This window comes from Urocampus carinirostris, chromosome 2 (genome assembly GCF_059441175.1).
Source record: "Urocampus carinirostris isolate Australia breed hairy pipefish chromosome 2, RoL_Ucar_1.0, whole genome shotgun sequence".
Classification (NCBI taxonomy): domain Eukaryota; kingdom Metazoa; phylum Chordata; class Actinopteri; order Syngnathiformes; family Syngnathidae; genus Urocampus; species Urocampus carinirostris.
This window is the reverse complement of record NC_142350.1, coordinates 66,366,703-66,386,112: the sequence shown is the minus strand read 5'-3', so window position 1 is coordinate 66,386,112 and position 19,410 is coordinate 66,366,703. Positions and strand designations below refer to the sequence as shown.

Sequence of the window (19,410 nt, the reverse complement as noted above, 5' to 3'; positions counted from 1 at the left end):
GGACAAAGAAAGAAAAAGAGAGAGAGGGAGAACGCGTGAGAAACAAAAGATGAAAAGTCGTGAGAGAGGGGGAAAAGAAAGTGAGAGGAAGAAAGAAATCCAAAGAGAAATAGACAGGAGGAGAGAAAAGAGAAAATAAAGCGCGAAGGGTAGGAAGAGAGAAAGAGAAAAGAGGGAAAAGGAAAAAAGGAAGTTAGAGCAAAAGAAGTTAAAGAGACACAGAGAGAGAAAGAGACAAAGAGCAACGAAGAAAGAGAAAAAGAGAGGGACAGAGAGTGAAAGAGACAGAGAGTTGGAGGGAGAAGAGGTGTGGAAGAGAGGGAGAGAGAGAGAGAGAGAGAGAGAGAGAGAGAGAGAGAGAGAGAGAGAGAGAGAGAGCGTGAGAAACAAAGGAGATAAAAAAGAGAAGTCGTGAGAGAGGGGGAAAGAAAGGGAGAAGAAGAAAGAAATCCAAAGAGAAATAGAAAGACAGAAGGAGAGAAAAGAGAAAAGAAAGCACAAAGGGTAGGAAGAGAGAAAGGGAAAAGGAAAAAATGAAGTTAGAGCAAAAGAAGTTAAAAAGACACAGAGAGAAAGAGACAAAGCGCAACAAAGGAAGAGAAAAAGAGGGACACAGAGAGTGAAAGAGACAGAGAGTGGGAGAAAAGGTATGAAAGAGAGAGAGAGAGAAAGAGAGAGAGAGAGAGAGAGAGACAGGGGAAAGATAAATAAATACAAGTAGTGTCTTTGTTCGAGGCACCTGGCTTTGGCAACATCAAGTGGACATATTTCAACCTGCAGCTTGTTTTACTCCTGCGCTTCTCTGACTGTTGTCTCGCAGGCCGGATTCAATCCCTTTGCGGGCCTGCACTGGCCCGCGGGCCGCCTGTTTGACTTCTGTGACTTAGATGATTTTGGGGAATGTTTAATCCTGGGTTCGGTTTTGTCTCCAAACGACGTATTCAGTGGATTTCCGAGCAAAGCAAAGTTAGAAAACTTGATAAACGAACCCAACTCTCTCCATCCGAATTGGGTTCGTTTTGACCCAACTTTTTTTTCGGAAATATCCCGTCGGGAACCACAACGAATGAGAACTCACCCCCAGAACGGAGAGCAGGATGAACTCATTCACCGCAAACAGGATGACCTCGAAAATCGCCATCACCAAGAGCTGAATGGGACTTGTTTTACCCAGAACGGCTCCGAAGGAGATCAAGACGGAACCCGTGCAGAAATCTGCGTTGATCATGCTAGGAGGACAAAAAAAAAAGTCCAATAATGGAAGTAACCCAAAATGGACGTATTACCAGACTATAAGGCGCAACTGAAAAACCCAAATTGGCCAGAAATTTGAAAGTGCGCCTTATAATCAGGTGCGCCTTATATACCAAAAAATCTGATGGATAAAATTCGAAATGCAGTGTTTCAATTAAATGACACTGCATACCAGGAATGAATTTAGGTTCAGAGCACCCGGAGCAGGGGTGGGAAAACTACAGCTCAAGGGCCTCATGCGGCCCAGCAGCCTTTTTTATCCGGCCTGCCAAACAAAAATGGTCATTATATAAAGACAATTATAGATAGATAGATAGATAGATAGATAGATAGATAGATAGATAGATAGATAGATAGATAGATAGATAGATAGATAGATAGATAGATAGATAGATAGATAGATAGATAGATAGATAGATAGATAGATAGATAGATAGATAGATAGATAGATAGATAGATAGATAGATAGATAGATAGATAGATAGATAGATAGATAGATAGATAGATAGATAGGTGGATGGATGGATAGATAGATAGATAGATAGATAGATGGATGGATAGATAGATAGATAGATAGATAGATAGATAGATAGATAGATAGATAGATAGATAGATAGATAGATAGATAGATAGATAGATAGATAGATAGATAGATAGATAGATAGATAGATAGATAGATAGATAGATAGATAGATAGATAGATAGATAGATAGATAGATAGATAGATAGAGATATATGTATATATAGTACATATAGTACTCCTAAAATGTTTTTGGTGCCAACTTTGTCTCAAGTGTCCCTCCGTACTAATACTACAGAAATCCTACAAAAATCCTACAAAATTACTACAAAACTAAACATCAAATTTATTGTGTAAAGACAGGCACCTAATATATTATTTGGTCTTTATTCTGATCAGAAAAAGTACTATAAATTATACCACATACTATAAATACAACAATAATACGAATACAGCAATATCAAATAATACTAGAGAAATACTACTAATATACTCGCATGGAAATACTTCAAAAATACTTCTACAGAATTATTATGACAGAAATACTAGAAAGATACAACTAGAGTATTACTACATAATATTATTGTATAAACCCCACAAAATACTACAAAATAAAAGTGCAGCCATACTATAGAAATACTACAGAAATACTACAAATATCTGACTGCAGAAATATTGCAACATACCACTAAAATGAAATTATAGTAACACTACAAAAGTACCACAAAGAAGTGGTGCTAGGAATCAAATGGACTGAACCATTTCAAAGTAGTGGAGTATTTATTTTATTTAACTTTTTTTTTTTAATCTTTTGAATAAATACATTAATTTTAATCAGATGTTATAGTGTTAATTTCTGTTATATGAAATAAGTTTTTTAAATATGCAAGCATTAGTTCTTACAGTAGTTTTAATTCCATAGGCCTTATAGTCCAGTGCGCCTTATATACTGTATGAAAAATAGATATCACAGAAGACTATTTACCGGTACGCCCTATTTCTCGGTGCACGTTTAAATACGGTAATTTGGTCTTACCTCTCAACCCCGATATGAATTTTTCCGCCGTGCATGCCGTGAAAGAATCCTTGCATGAGCGTCGCCCACTGAATGGAAAAGGCGGCGATCAGGAAGTTGAAGCCGACGCTGCTGAAGCCGTAACGCTGCAAGAAGGTCATCAGGAAGCCAAAACCGATGAAGATCATCACGTGGACGTCCTGGAAGCCTGTCAAAAAGCGTTTACTTACAAGTCATGCCGGTTGGGATACCACAGGGCTGTATTTGAATCCCACTCTTCTTTCACTTTCATCTTAATTTAAAACAATTATAATGGCCCGAAGTGTCCAAGATTGGTGGTGTTGGGGTCGTGGTTTTTTGTAAAAGTATCAGGGAGCCACTAGGGAGTGCCAAAGAGCCATGTAGCTCCAGACCCGTTTGTACATGAAAGCAGATACGCATTGATTTTGTTGGTATTTATTGGGGGTGCCTTGACAGGAAACCGGAGGCAGCGCACATTCTCTGCGCATGACAAAATCTAGCCGGCACACAAAAATCAGGGCTCAAAATTACTAATTAAGAAGCGACTTAAGTCAAAGTTGAAGGCTTGAAGGTAAAAATACACGGGTTCCCCCGACGTTGTGTCCTAAATGCAGTATTTTGAAGTCGAGTCGAAGTCGAACGAAGTTGAGTAAAGTTAGTAGAGTTTTTCGAGAACCGGCTTCTTCGGCTCGGCTCACTAAAAGGAACCGGCTCTTTCGGGTCTTCAACGGCTCTTCAGGTTGTTTTTGCTTGTTTAATCCCAACATGACCAAATATTATGTAAAATTATGCACAAAATGACTTAAAAGAAGGGGGGACTATAACAAAAAAGAAACAAAATACCAAAATGAAAAAGTAGTGAAAAGTTGAGAAAAAAAAGAAACAAAAGTAAGAGAAAAAAAGAAGGAAAAATTTAGAAAAAAGCCAGAAAAAATGAAAAGAAAGAAATGTAGGAAAAAAGGAAACAGAGAACAAAAAGAAAAAAGTTTGTCCTGTTTATTATTCTCTCCCGTTTTTGTTACCATCGAGTTTGTCCTGTTTAATTTCAATATCCTGTTTCGTTATCAATCCTTTCTGTCCCGTTCTGTCCGGTATCGACCCCATCTGTCCGATATCAACTCGGGCAATTGGAATCAATCTCTGGCTTCCTGTCCTTCCACGCCAGACCGGCTGCCTAACGTCCATGACTCCCCATTTCCCGTAAAATAAAAGGCTTGTGTGAGTAACGTCACGCGTTTGGGTCCTGATCCTGTTCTGGTTCATGACAGAAGTATTTTGACGGATTTTCATTCTAGTATCTTTGTCGTATTTCTTTAGTATGTTTTATGATTACTGTCGTTGTATTTTTGTAGTATTTATGTGGTGGTTTTTTTTCTTATCAAAATGAAGACAAAATATGTTAGGTCTTTGTTTTCAGACATTGAATTTGATCTTTAGTTTTGTAGTCATTTTGAAGTATTTAGGTCCCAGACACACAAAAGGACAATGGTGATAAAGTTTGCACCTGAAAAACCATCACTAGTACTCAGGGTTGGGTAGGGTTACTTTAACTGGATTACTTTCAACTACTTTTGGATTACTCCAATACCAAATATGCTAATAAAAGACAAAAGAAACTAAGTATGAATAAAATGATGACTCACAACACGCGGTAAGCTTTCTCTCCCGGCTTTGATCTCATTGATCTCCGGCAAAACGATCATCAAATGCGACAGAAACAAAATGAAAATAAATGACGGACCGCATATGGACCGCATGCCGTTGTTTGATCCAATAGCTCGAAACCGAAATTCGACTAACGTGCCATCTTTTAACCCGTTGTTCTATTTTGCGTTGACACACAAAAGAAAAAAAGCAGAATCATCAAGATGCCTTTCTTATCTCCCATGATGCAATCAGGCGAACCATGTGACCCGGGCGGGCGAGTAAAATCGGTAAATCGGAAAGGCGCCGCTGTGTCAACATTCGATTTTATCTATTGTGTAAGGTCATTGGAGAAAGTCATAGATTACCTATTACTAGTTTTGAAATTCTCTCGGGAGGGAAAACAATAATCCCATATTACTGCCTCCATGGTTATTGAATCTCTGAGTCAGTTGGGGCGATACTAGGGATTTTGGTATCGATCGGATCGGAGTAAATACATCGTAGTATCGATTTGTACCGATATTTTTTTGCATGGAGATGTCACGATCATAGAATGACACAACGCATCTTCCCTTAAGTGAATTTATAATTAGATTTAGGTTTTAATGTTTCCTTTTTTCATCTAATAACTACTTTGCAAACTTTAAAAGAATAAAAAACTAAATGTCACGGTTGCCATGGCGCCCAATTGGCCCCGCCCGTGTGGCGCCAGCTGCAGTTTGTTGACAGATTGGCTCCCTGTCAGTATTTAAACTCTGTCAGTCCCCTTTTGTCGGTCCGTCTGCGAATCCCTGTATTTTTTACACGCCAAGCCCTTTTTCGCCTGTCTCGTTTTTTGCTCCTGTTTGTCTCCCGCTACGATCCGTTTTGATCTCGACCACGTCGGCTCTCCCGTCCCGAATTACGACATGTTTTGATCTCGACCACGTATGTTCTCCTGTTCCGAATAACGATCCGTTTTTTATCTCGACCACGTCTACCCTACTCTCCTGGCTTTCGACTTGTTTCCGATCCCGACCACGTTTTTGCTCTTCTATGAGACGTGTTTTTGGACGCAGCGGACAATAGTGGATATATATTTTTCCCACCCTTACCTTCGGAAATATAGACTTTTTTTCCTTGGATTACTTTCAACGGGACCCGGACTCTGCAGGTCTGCATCAAACCTTAAGTACCGGTATCATATTCCATTCATTTAGCCTTCTGTGGTTTTTTTGGACTGTGTACTTTATATTCAGTTACAACCGCGGGACATAAAGTTGGGTTTGGGTTACTTTTGTGATTGTGCTACTGACCTGTTTCTTCCGTTCCCAACACCGCCATTGCTCGCCACGGAAGTCCCATTTCCGCGTTCGGACCGACCTGCTTCCAGCAATCCCTGGATCGTGGACGCAACCCCCTCCCTTTCTTCTGATAAAACTTGTGAGAAACGTTATGCGAGTGGGTTCTGTTTCCGTTCTGGTCCTGACACTAAACAGATGTTGCCATAGTGACGACAGATTTTCAGTACAGGTTTTTGTTCAGCAACAGTTACATGTTTACAGTTTGTGTTATTTTCATTTTGTTTCTGTCGCATTTTATGTTAGTTTTGCTGGAGATCAAAGAGATCAAAGCCAGGAGAGAAAGCTTACCACGTGTTGTGAGTCATCATTTGATTTCTATTTAGTTTCTTTTGTCTTTTATTAGCAGATTTGGTATTGGAGTCATCCAAAAGTAATTGAAAGTAATCCAGTTAAAGTAACCCTACCCAACCCTGTGAGTGCTATAAAATGCCTAATTGCGGCCCACCACTCCGAAAAACTCTTTTCATTCCGCCGCTCCCTCTGAACTCCCACTTTGAGCCACCGGGTGGCAGTCATACGCACGAACCTTTAAGTTATGAGGTCAAAGTTGAGTCATTTGCGTTAGCGTGTCGCTGATGAAAACGGCGATAAGTTGAAAGTTTTTCGACATTCTCGGCATTCCGGCCTGCGGGATAAGCGACAAGCTCACACTCGTCACTTTGACGGACATGTTTCGGTGATAACTGCGAGTTATGGGCGGGAGTTGGTGTTAGGGGAGGGGCTTTTTTTACTATTTTCATGTCACATGACTCACAGGCCACACCCCCAGGCTGGATGTTGACATTTCAAAGGCTAGGTCGGGAAATCTGATTTTTTCTTCCTAAGATCTGACCAATGTTCCCTCTAATTCTCCCTGAGCGTTCACACAAAGTTGGTGAGCAACGCTTGAAACAACAGTGAGCAACGGCAATCCCAAGTGTGGCAACTAAGTCATGATCAAACATGTGTCAAGGGGAGACCGGACCAGAACGGAGGCAGGAAGCAGGAAGGGAGAACTCATTTGCGTTGAGGATCAGAACTTTTATTTAGCAAAATAAAAGTATCCAACTTTCAGGGACAAAACAAAAACAGGCTTTACAGGCAAACAGGAACTAAGACCAGGGAATACTCAGAAAACAGGTTTTAACTCAAAACGTGCAAACACAGATTTCCTCAAGACAGACAGAACAGAATAATGCAGAACCAGCACCCGCAATACCCACAACCCACCCTTAAGTAGCACACGCGCAAATTAGCTGATTTACTACAGCCGGTGCCCATTGGGCGGGGCCAGTCGGTTGCCACGGCGACCATGCTGGACACGACAACATGTCCAAAACTTGACATCAAGTTATGTTTTGCTGAGTTTCCGGCAATGCAAAAAAATTAGTCGGTTGCACGATACACAACTGTATTTAATCACATTTTTTTAGGGGAAGTAGAACGTTGGCAACAAGATTGACTTGGTATCATTGGAAATTATTTGAATGCAACACAAACTTTTTCTTCTTTTATTTTTCGTGTGTTTTTTTTTTTTAATTCCTTTTAAAAAATCTCATTGTGTTTCTTTTTTCCGAGCTGTTAGTTTTTTCTTTTTGTTCTCTATTTACTTTGTTTCCCTTTGTTTCTTTCTTTTCTTTTTTGTCTGAATTTTTCCTTCTTTTTTCTCTCCCTTTTGTTTCTTTTTTTTCCTCAGCTTTTCACTCCTTTTTCATTTTGGTATTTTTTTTCTTTTTTGTTCTATTCCCCCCTTCCTTTAAGTCATTTTGTGCATCATTTGACATAATATTTGGTCATATAGGGATGAAAGAAGCAAAAACAACCTGAAGAGCCGATTAGGACCTGAAAGAGCCGGTTTCTTTTGGTGAGCCGAGCCGAAGAAGCCGCTTCTCGAAAAACTGCGCTGGCTAGATTTTCTTGTGCGCTGAGAATGTGTGGGCAGTGCACGATTGCGCACGTGCGCACCTTAGAGGGAACATTGGATGTGACCTGTATCTGATATGTGAAAGTCCATCTGGATGGCAGAAACCCGATTTCTTACACACCAGACCTAGAACACTTTCATATGTGGTCCTAAAACAGTCATACTGCGTCATCATTAGGCGTCAGCAGGGTTGGGTAGGGTTGCTTTAACTTGATTACTTTCAATGACTTTTGGATGACTCCAATACCAAATATGCTAATAAAAGACAAAAGAAACTAAATAGGAATCAAATGACTACCGTAAATTCCGGACTATAAGCCGCTACTTTTTTCCCAAACGTTCAACCCTGCGGCTTTTTCAGTGATGCGGCCAATTTATGTCATTTTTCTAACGGCCACCAGCGGCGCTCGAGTACAAAAGGTAAGATTTAGACCGGTGGAATATATGCACCGAGGAAGACTGCAACTTCTTAGCTTGTGCACAAATTAAATTAGCGTAGACATATCCTCATCATGCGAATTGCAAAAAGAAAGGCACATGACGCAGCTTTCAAGCTAAAAGCAATCGAGCAATCCAATAAAGAAGGAATCAGAGCTATTGCACGTAAACTTTACTTTGCGAGCGTGTTGCTAGCGTGTTCTTGAATAGGTTTTGGAATAAGGGAGCGTGGGACGTTTATATGACAAAGTTTCTTTCCGATACTGAGGAGGAAAACGACTTTGATGACGTCAGTTATAAGGAGGAAGATGAGGACGGTTTACCGTTATTTATAAAAGTACGGTAATTTTTTTTAACAGACCTGTTTACTGTGTTGCGAGCGTGTTGCTACCTGTCACAATTCACGGTTTGGGATGAAAGTTATATTATTAACATTAAAGCTTTGAAAACTCTCTCGGTGTACCGTCTTTCTTTGTAAATATGTGTAACTGTGTATAATTTGTATTTGCAACTGTAGATTTTTGTAATGTATTTATTTCAGAGACTTTTTCTAATATGTTTTCCACGGGCGAATCGAAAAGAAGGGGCCAAAACAACGGGGGCTGACGGGAAGTTGAGTAAAGGTGAGACGTGTTTGTGGACGCAGCGGACAATAGTGGATATATATTTTTCCCACCATTACCTTTGGAAATATAGACTTTTTTTCCTTGGATTACTTTCAACGGGACCCGGACTCTGCAGGTCTGCATCAAACCTTAAGTACCGGTATCATTTTCCATTCATTTTGCCGGCTGTGGTTTTTGGACTGTGTACTTTATATTCTATTTATATTTTATTGTATAAAAGCAGTTTTCCTCTTAAAATGTGATGGGTGCGGCTTGTAATCAGGCTTACAATCAGGTGCGCTCTATAGTCCGGAATTTACGGTAAATTTTGTGCAGGCTTGGGGAGTAACGGAACACACGGAACGGCAAAAATGATGTTGGCAGGCTGTTTGGATTTCTTTTCATTTTGTTTCTGTCGCATTTGATGTTAGTTTTGCCGGAGATCAAAGAGATCAAAGCCGGGAGAGAAAGCTTACCACGTGTTGTGAGTCATCATTTTATTCATATTTAGTTTCTTTTGTCTTTTATGAGCATATTTGGTATTGGAGTAATCCAAAAGTCATTGAAAGTAATCAAGTTAAAGTAACCCTACCCAACCCTGGGCGTCAGACGGTACTGTTCTGCCTTTAACCAGGTGGGAGGAAGCAAAGAAATCAACAACCACGGCGGACGAAAACACGGAGTGTTATGTATCCCAACATGAACACTTGTTTATTTTGTATTCTCACTGAACCGTCAAGATCGCGTACAACTGGATTCACAAGATGTCTCTCGAGTTCGTTCTTAAATAGTAAATGGTCTGCATTTCTTTAGCGCTTTTCAAGTCAATGAAGACTTTACAATCTGCTTCACACTTAACCATTCACACACACACTCACACACCAATAGGGAGTCAGCCATGCAAGGCCCCCACCTGATTATTGGGGGCATTAGGAATTCAGTGTCTTGCCCAAGGACACTTCGACATATGACACAGAGGAGCTGGGAATCGAACCCACGACCTCCTGAGCTAATGTCGAGCAATCGTATCCTTTAGTACAGGGGTCTCCAAAGTTTTTAAGGTGAGAGCAACTTTTTGTTACTTATTAGCGAAATGTTGATTTGCATTTCTGAAATAAAAACTGGTCTTTTACTCCTCACTATCTTGTTACTATGTTATTCCCGGGTTAATTGTTGCAAGTAGAAGAAAGAGAGAAAGAAATAAAAAGAGACAAGAAAGAAAGAGAGAAATGGAAAAAGAGAGAGACAAAGAGAGAGAGAGAGAACGAAAGCATAAGGAAGAAAAGAAGAGAAAAAGAAAGAGAGATAGAAAAAGAAAGAGTAAGAAAGAAGAGAGGAGAAAAAGAAAGAGCGAGAGAGAGAGAGAGCGAAAGAGAGAATGAAGAAGTAAGAGAGAGAGAGAGATAAATAAAAGAAAGAGACAGGAAGAGAGAGAAGAAAGAAATAGTAAGAAAGAGAGAGATAAATGAAAGAAAGAAAGAAAGAGAAAGAGACAAGAAAGAAAGAAAAAGAGAAATAGAAAAAGAGAGAGATGAAGAGAAAAAGAGAGAGACAAAGAGAAAAAGAGAGAGAGAGAGAGAGAGAGAAAGAAAGAGTAAGAAAGTAGAGAAGAGAAAAAGAAAGAGAGATAGAAAAAGAAAGAGTAAGAAAGAAGAGAAGAGAAAAAGAAACAGCGAGAGAGAGAGAGAGAGAGAGAGAGAGAGAGAGAGCGGAAGAGAGAATGAAGAAGTAAGAGAGAGAGAGAGACAAATGAAAGAAAGGGACAGGAAGAGAGAGAAGAAAGAAATAATAAGAAAGAGAGAGATAAATGAAAGAAAGAAAAAAAGAAAGAGAAAGAGACAAGAAAGAAAGAAAAAGAGAGATAGAAAGAGAGAGATCTGTGACAAATATCTTGGGGCTGTCATATCAGAAGAGGGGTCAGAAGGGGGTCAGAAACAAAAACCACGGCCAGGATAGCTCAAACCACAGCTGGACTCAAACCCTTCTGGAGGGACAAGAACTTAGCAGTGACATCAACAGAACTGTTGTCAACTGGTGTCTGGTCACGACACAAGATCATCAGGATTGGCTTAGATCATTCTCCAGGGTATAGTCCAAGGGAGCAGAAGAAAAACTGGGCCGACAACATCAAAGAATGGACTGGTGCCAACTGTGCCACGACCCAAAAACAGGCCAGGAACCATCAGAGTGGAGAAAACTGTCCAGAGTTGCATTCTCATTGGTTCCCCGATGACAGATGCGGTTAAGGGATCCGTGAACTGTATTAATTGTCTCATCTCATCTCATTAGCTGCACCGCTTATCCTCAGTAGGGTCGCGGGGGTGCTGGAGCCCATCCCAGCCATCTTCGGGCAGTGGGCAGGGGACACTCTGAACTGGTTGCCAGCCAATCGCAGGGCACAGAGGGACAGACAACTCGCTCGCACATTCACACCTAGGGACAATTTGGACTGGCCAATCCACCTGAAATGCATGTCTTTGGAATGTGGGGGGAAACCAGAGTTCCTGGAGGAAACCCACGCAAGCACAGGGAGAACATGCAAACTCCACACAGGAGGTTCGATCTCATGACCTCAGAACTGTACTGCGGCCAATTAACCTGACATGCATGTTTTTGGAATGTGGGAGGAAACCGGAGTGCCCGGAGGAAACCCACGCAAGCACAGGGAGAACATGCAAACTCCACACAGGAGGTTTGATCTCATGGCCTCAGAACTGTACTGCGGCCAATTCACCTGAAATGCATGTTTTTGGAATGTGGGAGGAAACCGGAGTGCCCGGAGGAAAGCCACGCAAGCACGGGGAGGACATACAAACTCCGCACAGGAAGTCCAGTAGCTGGATTTGAACCCACACAGGAGGTTCCCAAGACCTTAGAACTGTGCAGCACACGCCGCCGTGCTGCCCTCTGTATTAATTGTATGCACTTATAATCCAAATAATTTGTACCTTCTATGTATTATTTTTTTTTTTTTTTTTTTTTTTATCCAGGTTACTATAGGTTCAGAATGTTTTTATCATTTACTTCACATTTTTACTGTCTTTTTTATTCCAAAAGGAAAATTTGGGCCACAAATGATTCCAAAATCCATTCGTTTTTAACAGGAATTCAAATGGGTATACAGTGGAATCCTCACTTAGGTTGCCGCCATATTTGTCTGGTAACACAGTGCCATCTAGTGGTCAAATATTACACACTGGGGCTTAAATAGAGAAAAAATTCTGACTTTGACTTTTTCAATGACACCCCATTTTTAAATTTTGATTTTTCATCAGATACACCAGAGTTGCTTCCCTTATCGTGCTTTCTGGGTTTATTGATTGTATTTATTGTGTCCTCCATTCTATAACATTTGTGTCTGGTACCATGAATAAAAATGGTGTGATGAACAAGATAGAATATGTTGTTCCAGGGGCAGCACGTTGGAGTGGTTAACGAATGTGAGGCACAGTTCTCATGTCATGAGATCAAACCTCCTTTGGGAGTTTGCATGTTCTCCCTGTGCTCGCGTGGGTTTCCGCCCACATTCCAAAAAACATGCATGTCAGGCTAACTGGCTGGTCCAAATTGTCCCTAGGTGTGAATGAACGACCGAATTGTCTGTCCCTGTGACTGGCTGGCAACCAGTTCAGGGTGTCCCCTGCTCTCTGTCCAAAGATAGCTGGGATGGGCTCCAGCACACCCGCGACCCTACTGAGGATAAGCGGTGCAGATAATCGTTAATGCCAGGTCGCCGAAGTTGCTTTTAACCCTCGAGAAACGATAACGAGCAATTTAGTTCGGTATATGTCTTTTTTTGTGCTGTTGTCATTAGTGTTTGCATGTCTTTGTTGCAATCTGGCACTATTCTCCACAATATGATTGCCCTGAAATGCATTACAGGGCTTATATTTTAAGCGACACAGCCCGTATTCACATTATTCGAGAGTTTGAGATTCGGCCCTCTCACTGCTGCGGCCCGGGTTCAATTCCCCTTGCGTCAAATTGTGGTGAGCGATATGTTCAATCATTGACCAGCTCGGTGGCCCTGGGGGTATGGTGCCCGCCCCGAGACTGGGAGGTTGTGGTTCAAGCCTCGGCCAAGTCATACCTAAGACTTAAACATTGGTACCCGTTACCTCCCTGCTTGGTGTTCAGCATTAGGGGTTGGAATTGGGGGGTTTGGTCACCTAATGACTCCCAACACCTCAGTTGGGTTGAGCAAGGGGGCTGGGAATCCCCTCCTCTAAATCAATCTCCCAAAAAGAGCCAGAATTGACTCTAGCCACCTCCCACTAGGGGGATATGGCTGTGGTATATATATAATATATATATATATCATATATAAGATTTGACCCTCTCACTGCTGCCCGGGTTCGATTCCCGTTGCGTCAAATGTTTTGAGATTGTGGTGAGCGATATTTTCAATCATTGGCACACGACTGTAAAATGTTGTGAAGAACACCCACCCAAACGTTGAGGTAGGCTAAAAAATGTACAGAAATAAATCCGATAAGTTCACATTTCATCAGGAAGGAGCTAGTGACTTACTGGGATAGCGGTAGTAAAAGTCGTTATCGTAGTCGGAGTGGTTGTTGAAGCGATGCCATTGCCTGGCATCCACCTCGTCATCATACTGGACCAGCACGCCGAAGAGGATGATGAGGATGATCTGCAGGATGAAGCAAACGAGGGGAAGCTTCAGCCGCATGTTGGTGGAGGTGTCCGTCATGGCGAACCGGTTCCTCTTGGGGTTAAACGATCCGAGCGGAGAAACCTTTCGGCGGACTTCAGTGTGAGTTTGTGCGTGTTTGTGATTGTGCGTGCATGTGTGAAAGAGTTGAGTGAGCTTCGTTTTCATTTGAGCTTCTCATCCTGCACGCCTCCTAGGGGGCAGGGTTAGTTATAGCCCCGCCCATGAGCAGGGTTGGGTAGGGTTACTTTAACTGGATTACTTTCAATTACTTTTGGATGACTACAATACCAAATATACTAAGAAAAGACTAAATATGAATAAAATGTTTAATTTTGTGCAGGCTTGGGGAGTTTGTTTCTGTCGCATTTGATGTTCGTTTTGCCGGAGATTAAAGAGATCAAAGCCGGGAGAGAAAGCTTACCACGTGTTGTGAGTCATCATTTTATTCGTATTTAGTTTATTTTGTCTTTTATTAGCATATTTGGTATTGGAGTAATCCAAAAGTAGTTAAAAGTAATCCAGTTAAAGTAACCCTACCCAACCCTGAGTACTAGTGATAGTTTTCAGGTGCACACTTTGTCACCATTGTCCTTTTGTGTGTCTGACACCTAAATACTTCAAAATTACTACAAAACTAAAGATCAAATTCAATGTTTGAAAACAAAGACCTAACATATTTTGTCTTCATTTTGATAAGAAAAAAAAACACCACATAAATACTACAAAAATACAACGACAGTAATCATAAAACATACTAAAGAAATACTACAAAGATACTAGAATGAAAACCTGTCAAAATACTTCTGTCATGAACCAGAACAGGATCAGGACCCAAACGCGTGACGTTTTTCACACAAGCCTTTTATTTTACGGGAAATGGGGAGTCATGACGAGATCGATTCCAATTGCCCGAGTTGATATCGGACAGATGGGGTCGATACCGGACAGAACGGGACAGAAAGGATTGATAACGAAACAGGATATTGAAATTAAACAGGACAAACTAGATGGGAACAAAAACAGGAGAGCATAATAAACAGGACAAAAATAGACGAAAACGAAACTGGAAACCGATATTAAACAGGACAAAATAAACGGGAACAATACCGGACAGGAAATACCAACAGGAAACAGGACCATGTTTAAACCCACGTCCAGCGGGGGCAGAACTTTGTTGACGGGCTGACAAAGGAGAAATGAGAGCACTGAGCTTAAATAGACTACAACACGTGGTAAGGTTTCTCTCCTGGCTTTGATCTTTCTTTCTTTCTTTCTTTCTTTATTTCTTTCTTTCTTTGATTTATCTCTCTTCTTTCTTACTATTTCTTTATTCTCTTTCTCTCTCTCTCTCTCTCTCTCTCTCTCTCTCTCTATCTTTCTTTCTCTTTATTTTTCTAGCTCTCTTTCTTTCTCTCTTCTCTACTTTCTTACTCTTTCTTTCTCTCTCTCTCTCTCTTTTTCTATTTGTCTCTCTCTTTTTCTCTTCATCTCTCTCTTTTTCTATCTCTCTTTTTCTTTCTTTCTTGTCTCTTTCTCTTTCTTTCTTTCTTTCTTTCATTTATCGCTCTCTTTCTTACTATTTATTTCGTCTCTCTCTTCCTGTCTCTTTATTTCATTTATCTCTCTCTCTCTTACGTCTTCATTCTCTCTTTCGCTCTCTCTCTCTCTCGCTCTTTCTTTTTCTCCTCTCTTCTTTCTTACTCTTTCTTTTTCTATCTCTCTTTCTTTTTCTCTCCTCTTCTTCCTTATGCTTTCATTCTCTCTCTCTCTCTTTCTCTCTCTCTCTCTCTTTTTCTCTTTGTCTCTCTCTTTTTCCATTTCTCTCTTTCTTTCTTGTCTCTTTTTATTTCTTTCTCTCTTTCTTCTACTTGCAACAATTAACCCGGGAATAACATAGTAACAAGATAGTGAGGAGTAAAAGACCAGTTTTTATTTCAGAAATGCAAATCAACATTTCGCTAATAAGTAACAAAAAGTTGCTCTCACCTTAAAAACTTTGGAGACCCCTGTACTAAAGGATACGATTGCTCGACATTAGCTCAGGAGGTCGCGGGTTCGATTCCCAGCTCCTCTGTGTCATATGTCGAAGTGTCCTTGGGCAAGACACTGAATCCCTAATGCCCCCAATAAGCAGTTGGGGGCCTTGCATGGCTGACTCCCTATTGGTGTGTGAGTGTGTGTGTGAATAGGTAAATGTGAAGCAGATTGTAAAGTCTTCACTGACTTGAAAAGCGCTAAAGAAATGCAGACCATTTACTATTTAAGAACGAACTCGAGAGACATCTTGTGAATCCAGTTGTACGCGATGGGATGTTGAAGGTTCAGTGAGAATACAAAATAAACAAGTGTTCATGTTGGGATACATAACACTCCGTGTTTTCGTCCGCCGTGGTTGTTGATTTCTTTGCTTCCTCCCACCTGGTTAAAGGCAGAACAGTACCGTCTGACGCCCAGGGTTGGGGTAGGGTTACTTTAACTTGATTACTTTCAATGACTTTTGGATGACTCCGATACCAAATATGCTAATAAAAGACAAAATAAACTCAATAGGAATAAAATGATGACTCACAACACGTGGTAAGCTTTCTCTCCTGGCTTTGATCTCTATGATCTCCGGCAAAACTAACATCAAATGCGAAAGACACAAAATGAAAATCAATCCAAACAGCTTGCCGACATCATTTTTGCCGTTCCATGTGTTCCGTTACTCCCCAAGCCTGCACAAAATTGAGTCATTTTATTCCTATTTCGTTTCTTTTGTCTTTTATTAGCATATTTGGTTTTGGAGTAATCCAAAAGTAATTGAAAGTAATCCAGTTAAAGTAAACCTCCCCAACCCTGCCCATGAGAAGTTTCCAGGTAATGTTTAACTTCCGGCGAAGCAAAAATGCACTTTCCAGGGTAAAGTACAGTAATTCCACGCGTCTTTGGGGCTAGACTGCAGCTTTGAATAAAGTGTAGCTTATCCCTTTATTTTGTGACAGGACAGAGGAAAACAGCAAGCTGCTCTTTTTCCGCATTGTGTTTAATGCGATTTTCCAGTCGAATTGATTTGTAACTGACATGATGCTTTAGTGGTTGATTGAACTTGTAAAATTGCAACAAGGTTATAAAATAATAATAAAATAAATTGTTATTGTCGCGGTTGCCATGGCGCCCAATCGGCCCCGCCCGTGTGGTGCCAGCTGCAGCTTGTTGACAGAATGGCGTCCCCTCTATTTAAACCCTGTCCTGTCAATCCCCTGTTGTCAGTCCGTCCACAAACCTCTGTTTTTACACGGCAAGCCTTTTTTCGATCCTGACTCCCACCTGTCCCGTTTTTGCTCCCGTTTGTCTCCGTCTACGACCCATTTTGATTCCAACCACGACTGCTTTCTCGTCCCGACATACGACCGGTTTTTGATCCCGATCACGTCTGCTCTCTCGTTCGGGCTTACGACTCGTTTCCGACCCCGACCACGTCTTGCTCTCCCGGTCCGGCTACCGACCAGTTTTCCACCCCTGACACCACCATCGCTCACTACGGAAGATCCACTTCCGTGTTCGGATCACAAGCCGAGTACGAGAGCCAACACCGGATCGTGGGCGCACCCCTTCCTCGTTCCTTCAATAAAACTTGTGGTAACCGTTGCGCGAGTGGGTCCTGTTTCCGTTCTGGTCCTGAAAGTTATTTTAGGAATTACGGGTCATTTTTTAGTAAATGTTTTACTTCTTAGACACGTGCTTCTTTTAGATGATGTAAAATGACGGCTCACTAATCTCAGATTCTCGGAATACTTCAATATCAGTCTTTGCAGAGGATAAATAAATGAGTCTTGTGTTATATAATCTGTGTTGGTCTACTGTTTGTGGCTAAATATCCACTAAAATAACGCATAAATACAAAACTTTTGGGGTCTGTGTACCCTTTTCCACCAGAGGGCACCTATTGGGTTTGGAATTGGGACAGTGTGTCCAATCATCACACACGTGTCCCTTATTACATTTAGGACATTTTGGAAAGAGCCTGTTGTCGGGTCATCGTCATTTTCCACCAATAAAAAAGGAATACCTCAAATTAACCAACCATATTAATCCATCAGGGGGCAGCACGGCGGCGCAGTGGCTAGCGCTTGTGCGGCACAGTTCATGTCATGGGAACCTGTCGTGGCTTCCTGTGCGGAGTTTGTATGTTCTCCCCGTGCTTGAGTGGGTTTCCTCCGGGCACTCCGGTTTCCTCCCACGTTCCAAAAACATGCATTTCAGGTGAATTGGCCGGTCCAAATTGTCCCTAGGTGTGAATGAGCGAATGAGTTGTCTGTCCCGGTGTGCCCTGCGATTGGCTGGCAACCAGTTCGGGATGGGAGACAGAGAAGTCAGGTGCGTAAAAATAGGAAGCCAGGGACAGACGAGATCGAAACTGGACGGGACAGACGGGATCGATACCAGATACAGGATACACGAGCAGATAACGGACAGGACGGGACAAATGGGATCGATACCGGATACAGAATGCAGGAGCAAGATACTGGACAGGAGAGGAAAGACGGGATCGATACCGGATAAAGGATTCACGAGCAAGATACCGGACAGGACGGGACCGACCCAGGATACTGGATACACGAGCAGGATACCGGACAGGACGGGACAGACCCAGGATACCGGATACACGAGCAGGATACCGGACAGGACAGGGCAGACAGGATCGAAACCGGATACACGAGCAAGATACCGGACCTGACGGGACAGACGGGATCAATACTGGATACTGGATACACGAGCAGGATACCAAACAGAGTCAAAATGTATGCCTTGCAGGTGCAGAGGTTTGTTGACGGATTGACAAAGAATGAATGAAAGCACTGAGTTTTAACAGGAGGGAAACCAATCAGGCAACGAGCAGCAGCGGGCAATGGGCAATCGTGAACATTTTTCCCACAAAAACTGGAAAAATAACCTTTAATGTTACGTAGTTATGTATTCTATTTGTATTTTTACTCATAACTACAGTAACATTGAATAATAATAAGCGGTGACGACTATTCAGCCAATCAAAATGCAGAACACAATATTCAAAGCAAATTATCTATGGGATCTGTGTTCATTTTCAAGACTGTCACATGTCTTCATCAGGTTTGGTTCTTCTTAAATGGGTCTTTAAAAATCCTAAAATGACTTGAATTGTTTAAAAAAAATCCACATATCCTCATTTTTTTCAAAACCGTAAAATTTTAAAGCCACGGTGTTAACTGATATTTCTTTAAGTACAAAAGTATACATTACCACAGACAGGTATTCGTCAACATACGTGTGCGAGGTTTTTTTTCTTCTGGTTTTGGAGAGTTTCGATAAGAGATGTCAATCACAGCAATATCTCAAGTCCATCTCCCCCCAGAGGCAAAAGGAGGAATGTTGTTATGATTTGTAGGAATGCTGAAAACGACCTGAAGAAAAAAGACGGAGTAATTGGAGGAAATTGGAAGAAAAGACATTGTAGATTCTGAAGGTTTGAAGGTCAAAGTCAGCCAACGTTTTATTTTATGCAATAAATGTGTGACTTATATTATTATTATATTTATTGGATTCTAAAGTATAAATCCAAAATCATGTATAAACTGAATTTAATTTTTTTTTTACTGATAAATGTAAATAAGATACTAAAGTTTCATATTTTTATCTCAAAAATTATCTAACGTTTTTTGTTTTTTCTAAACTCTAAGACACTGTATAGTTAATTTTTATCTCACATTTCATTTTCTACCTCGCAAAAATCACTTTTAACATGTCTTTAGAAGTTCGAAATTGCGTTGTAACTTCTTCAAAACGCCCAGGGTTTTTAAATGTATATTTTAAACATATTTAAAGTGATTTTATTGTTTCAAAGGTCCGTATTAGGTCTTAAAAGTATTTAAAAGTTTCAAGTTGTCAGGTAGCTTCTTAGAAATTGTGTTATTTCATTTATCGTTTGAATATATTCAAAAAGTCTTTAAAACTTTCAAATTGTCACATG

The 19,410-nt window shown here is 41.0% G+C and overlaps 1 protein-coding gene across 1 annotated transcript in view; it reads right to left on the bottom strand.

Moving 5' to 3' along the window:
• Positions 1–13,568, bottom strand: part of rhbg (Rh family B glycoprotein) — a 38,729-nt gene extending 25,161 nt beyond the window's left edge. Inside the window, exons 1-3 of the mRNA XM_088327559.1 lie at positions 13,277–13,568; positions 2,811–2,997; positions 1,079–1,229 (exon numbers count right to left, since the gene is read on the bottom strand). Of these exons, the coding sequence (XP_088183685.1) occupies positions 1,079–1,229; positions 2,811–2,997; positions 13,277–13,457 (519 nt within the window). The 5' untranslated portion in view covers positions 13,458–13,568. The remainder of the gene's footprint in view (positions 1–1,078; positions 1,230–2,810; positions 2,998–13,276) is intronic.
• Between the last annotated feature and the right edge of the window lie 5,842 nt (positions 13,569–19,410).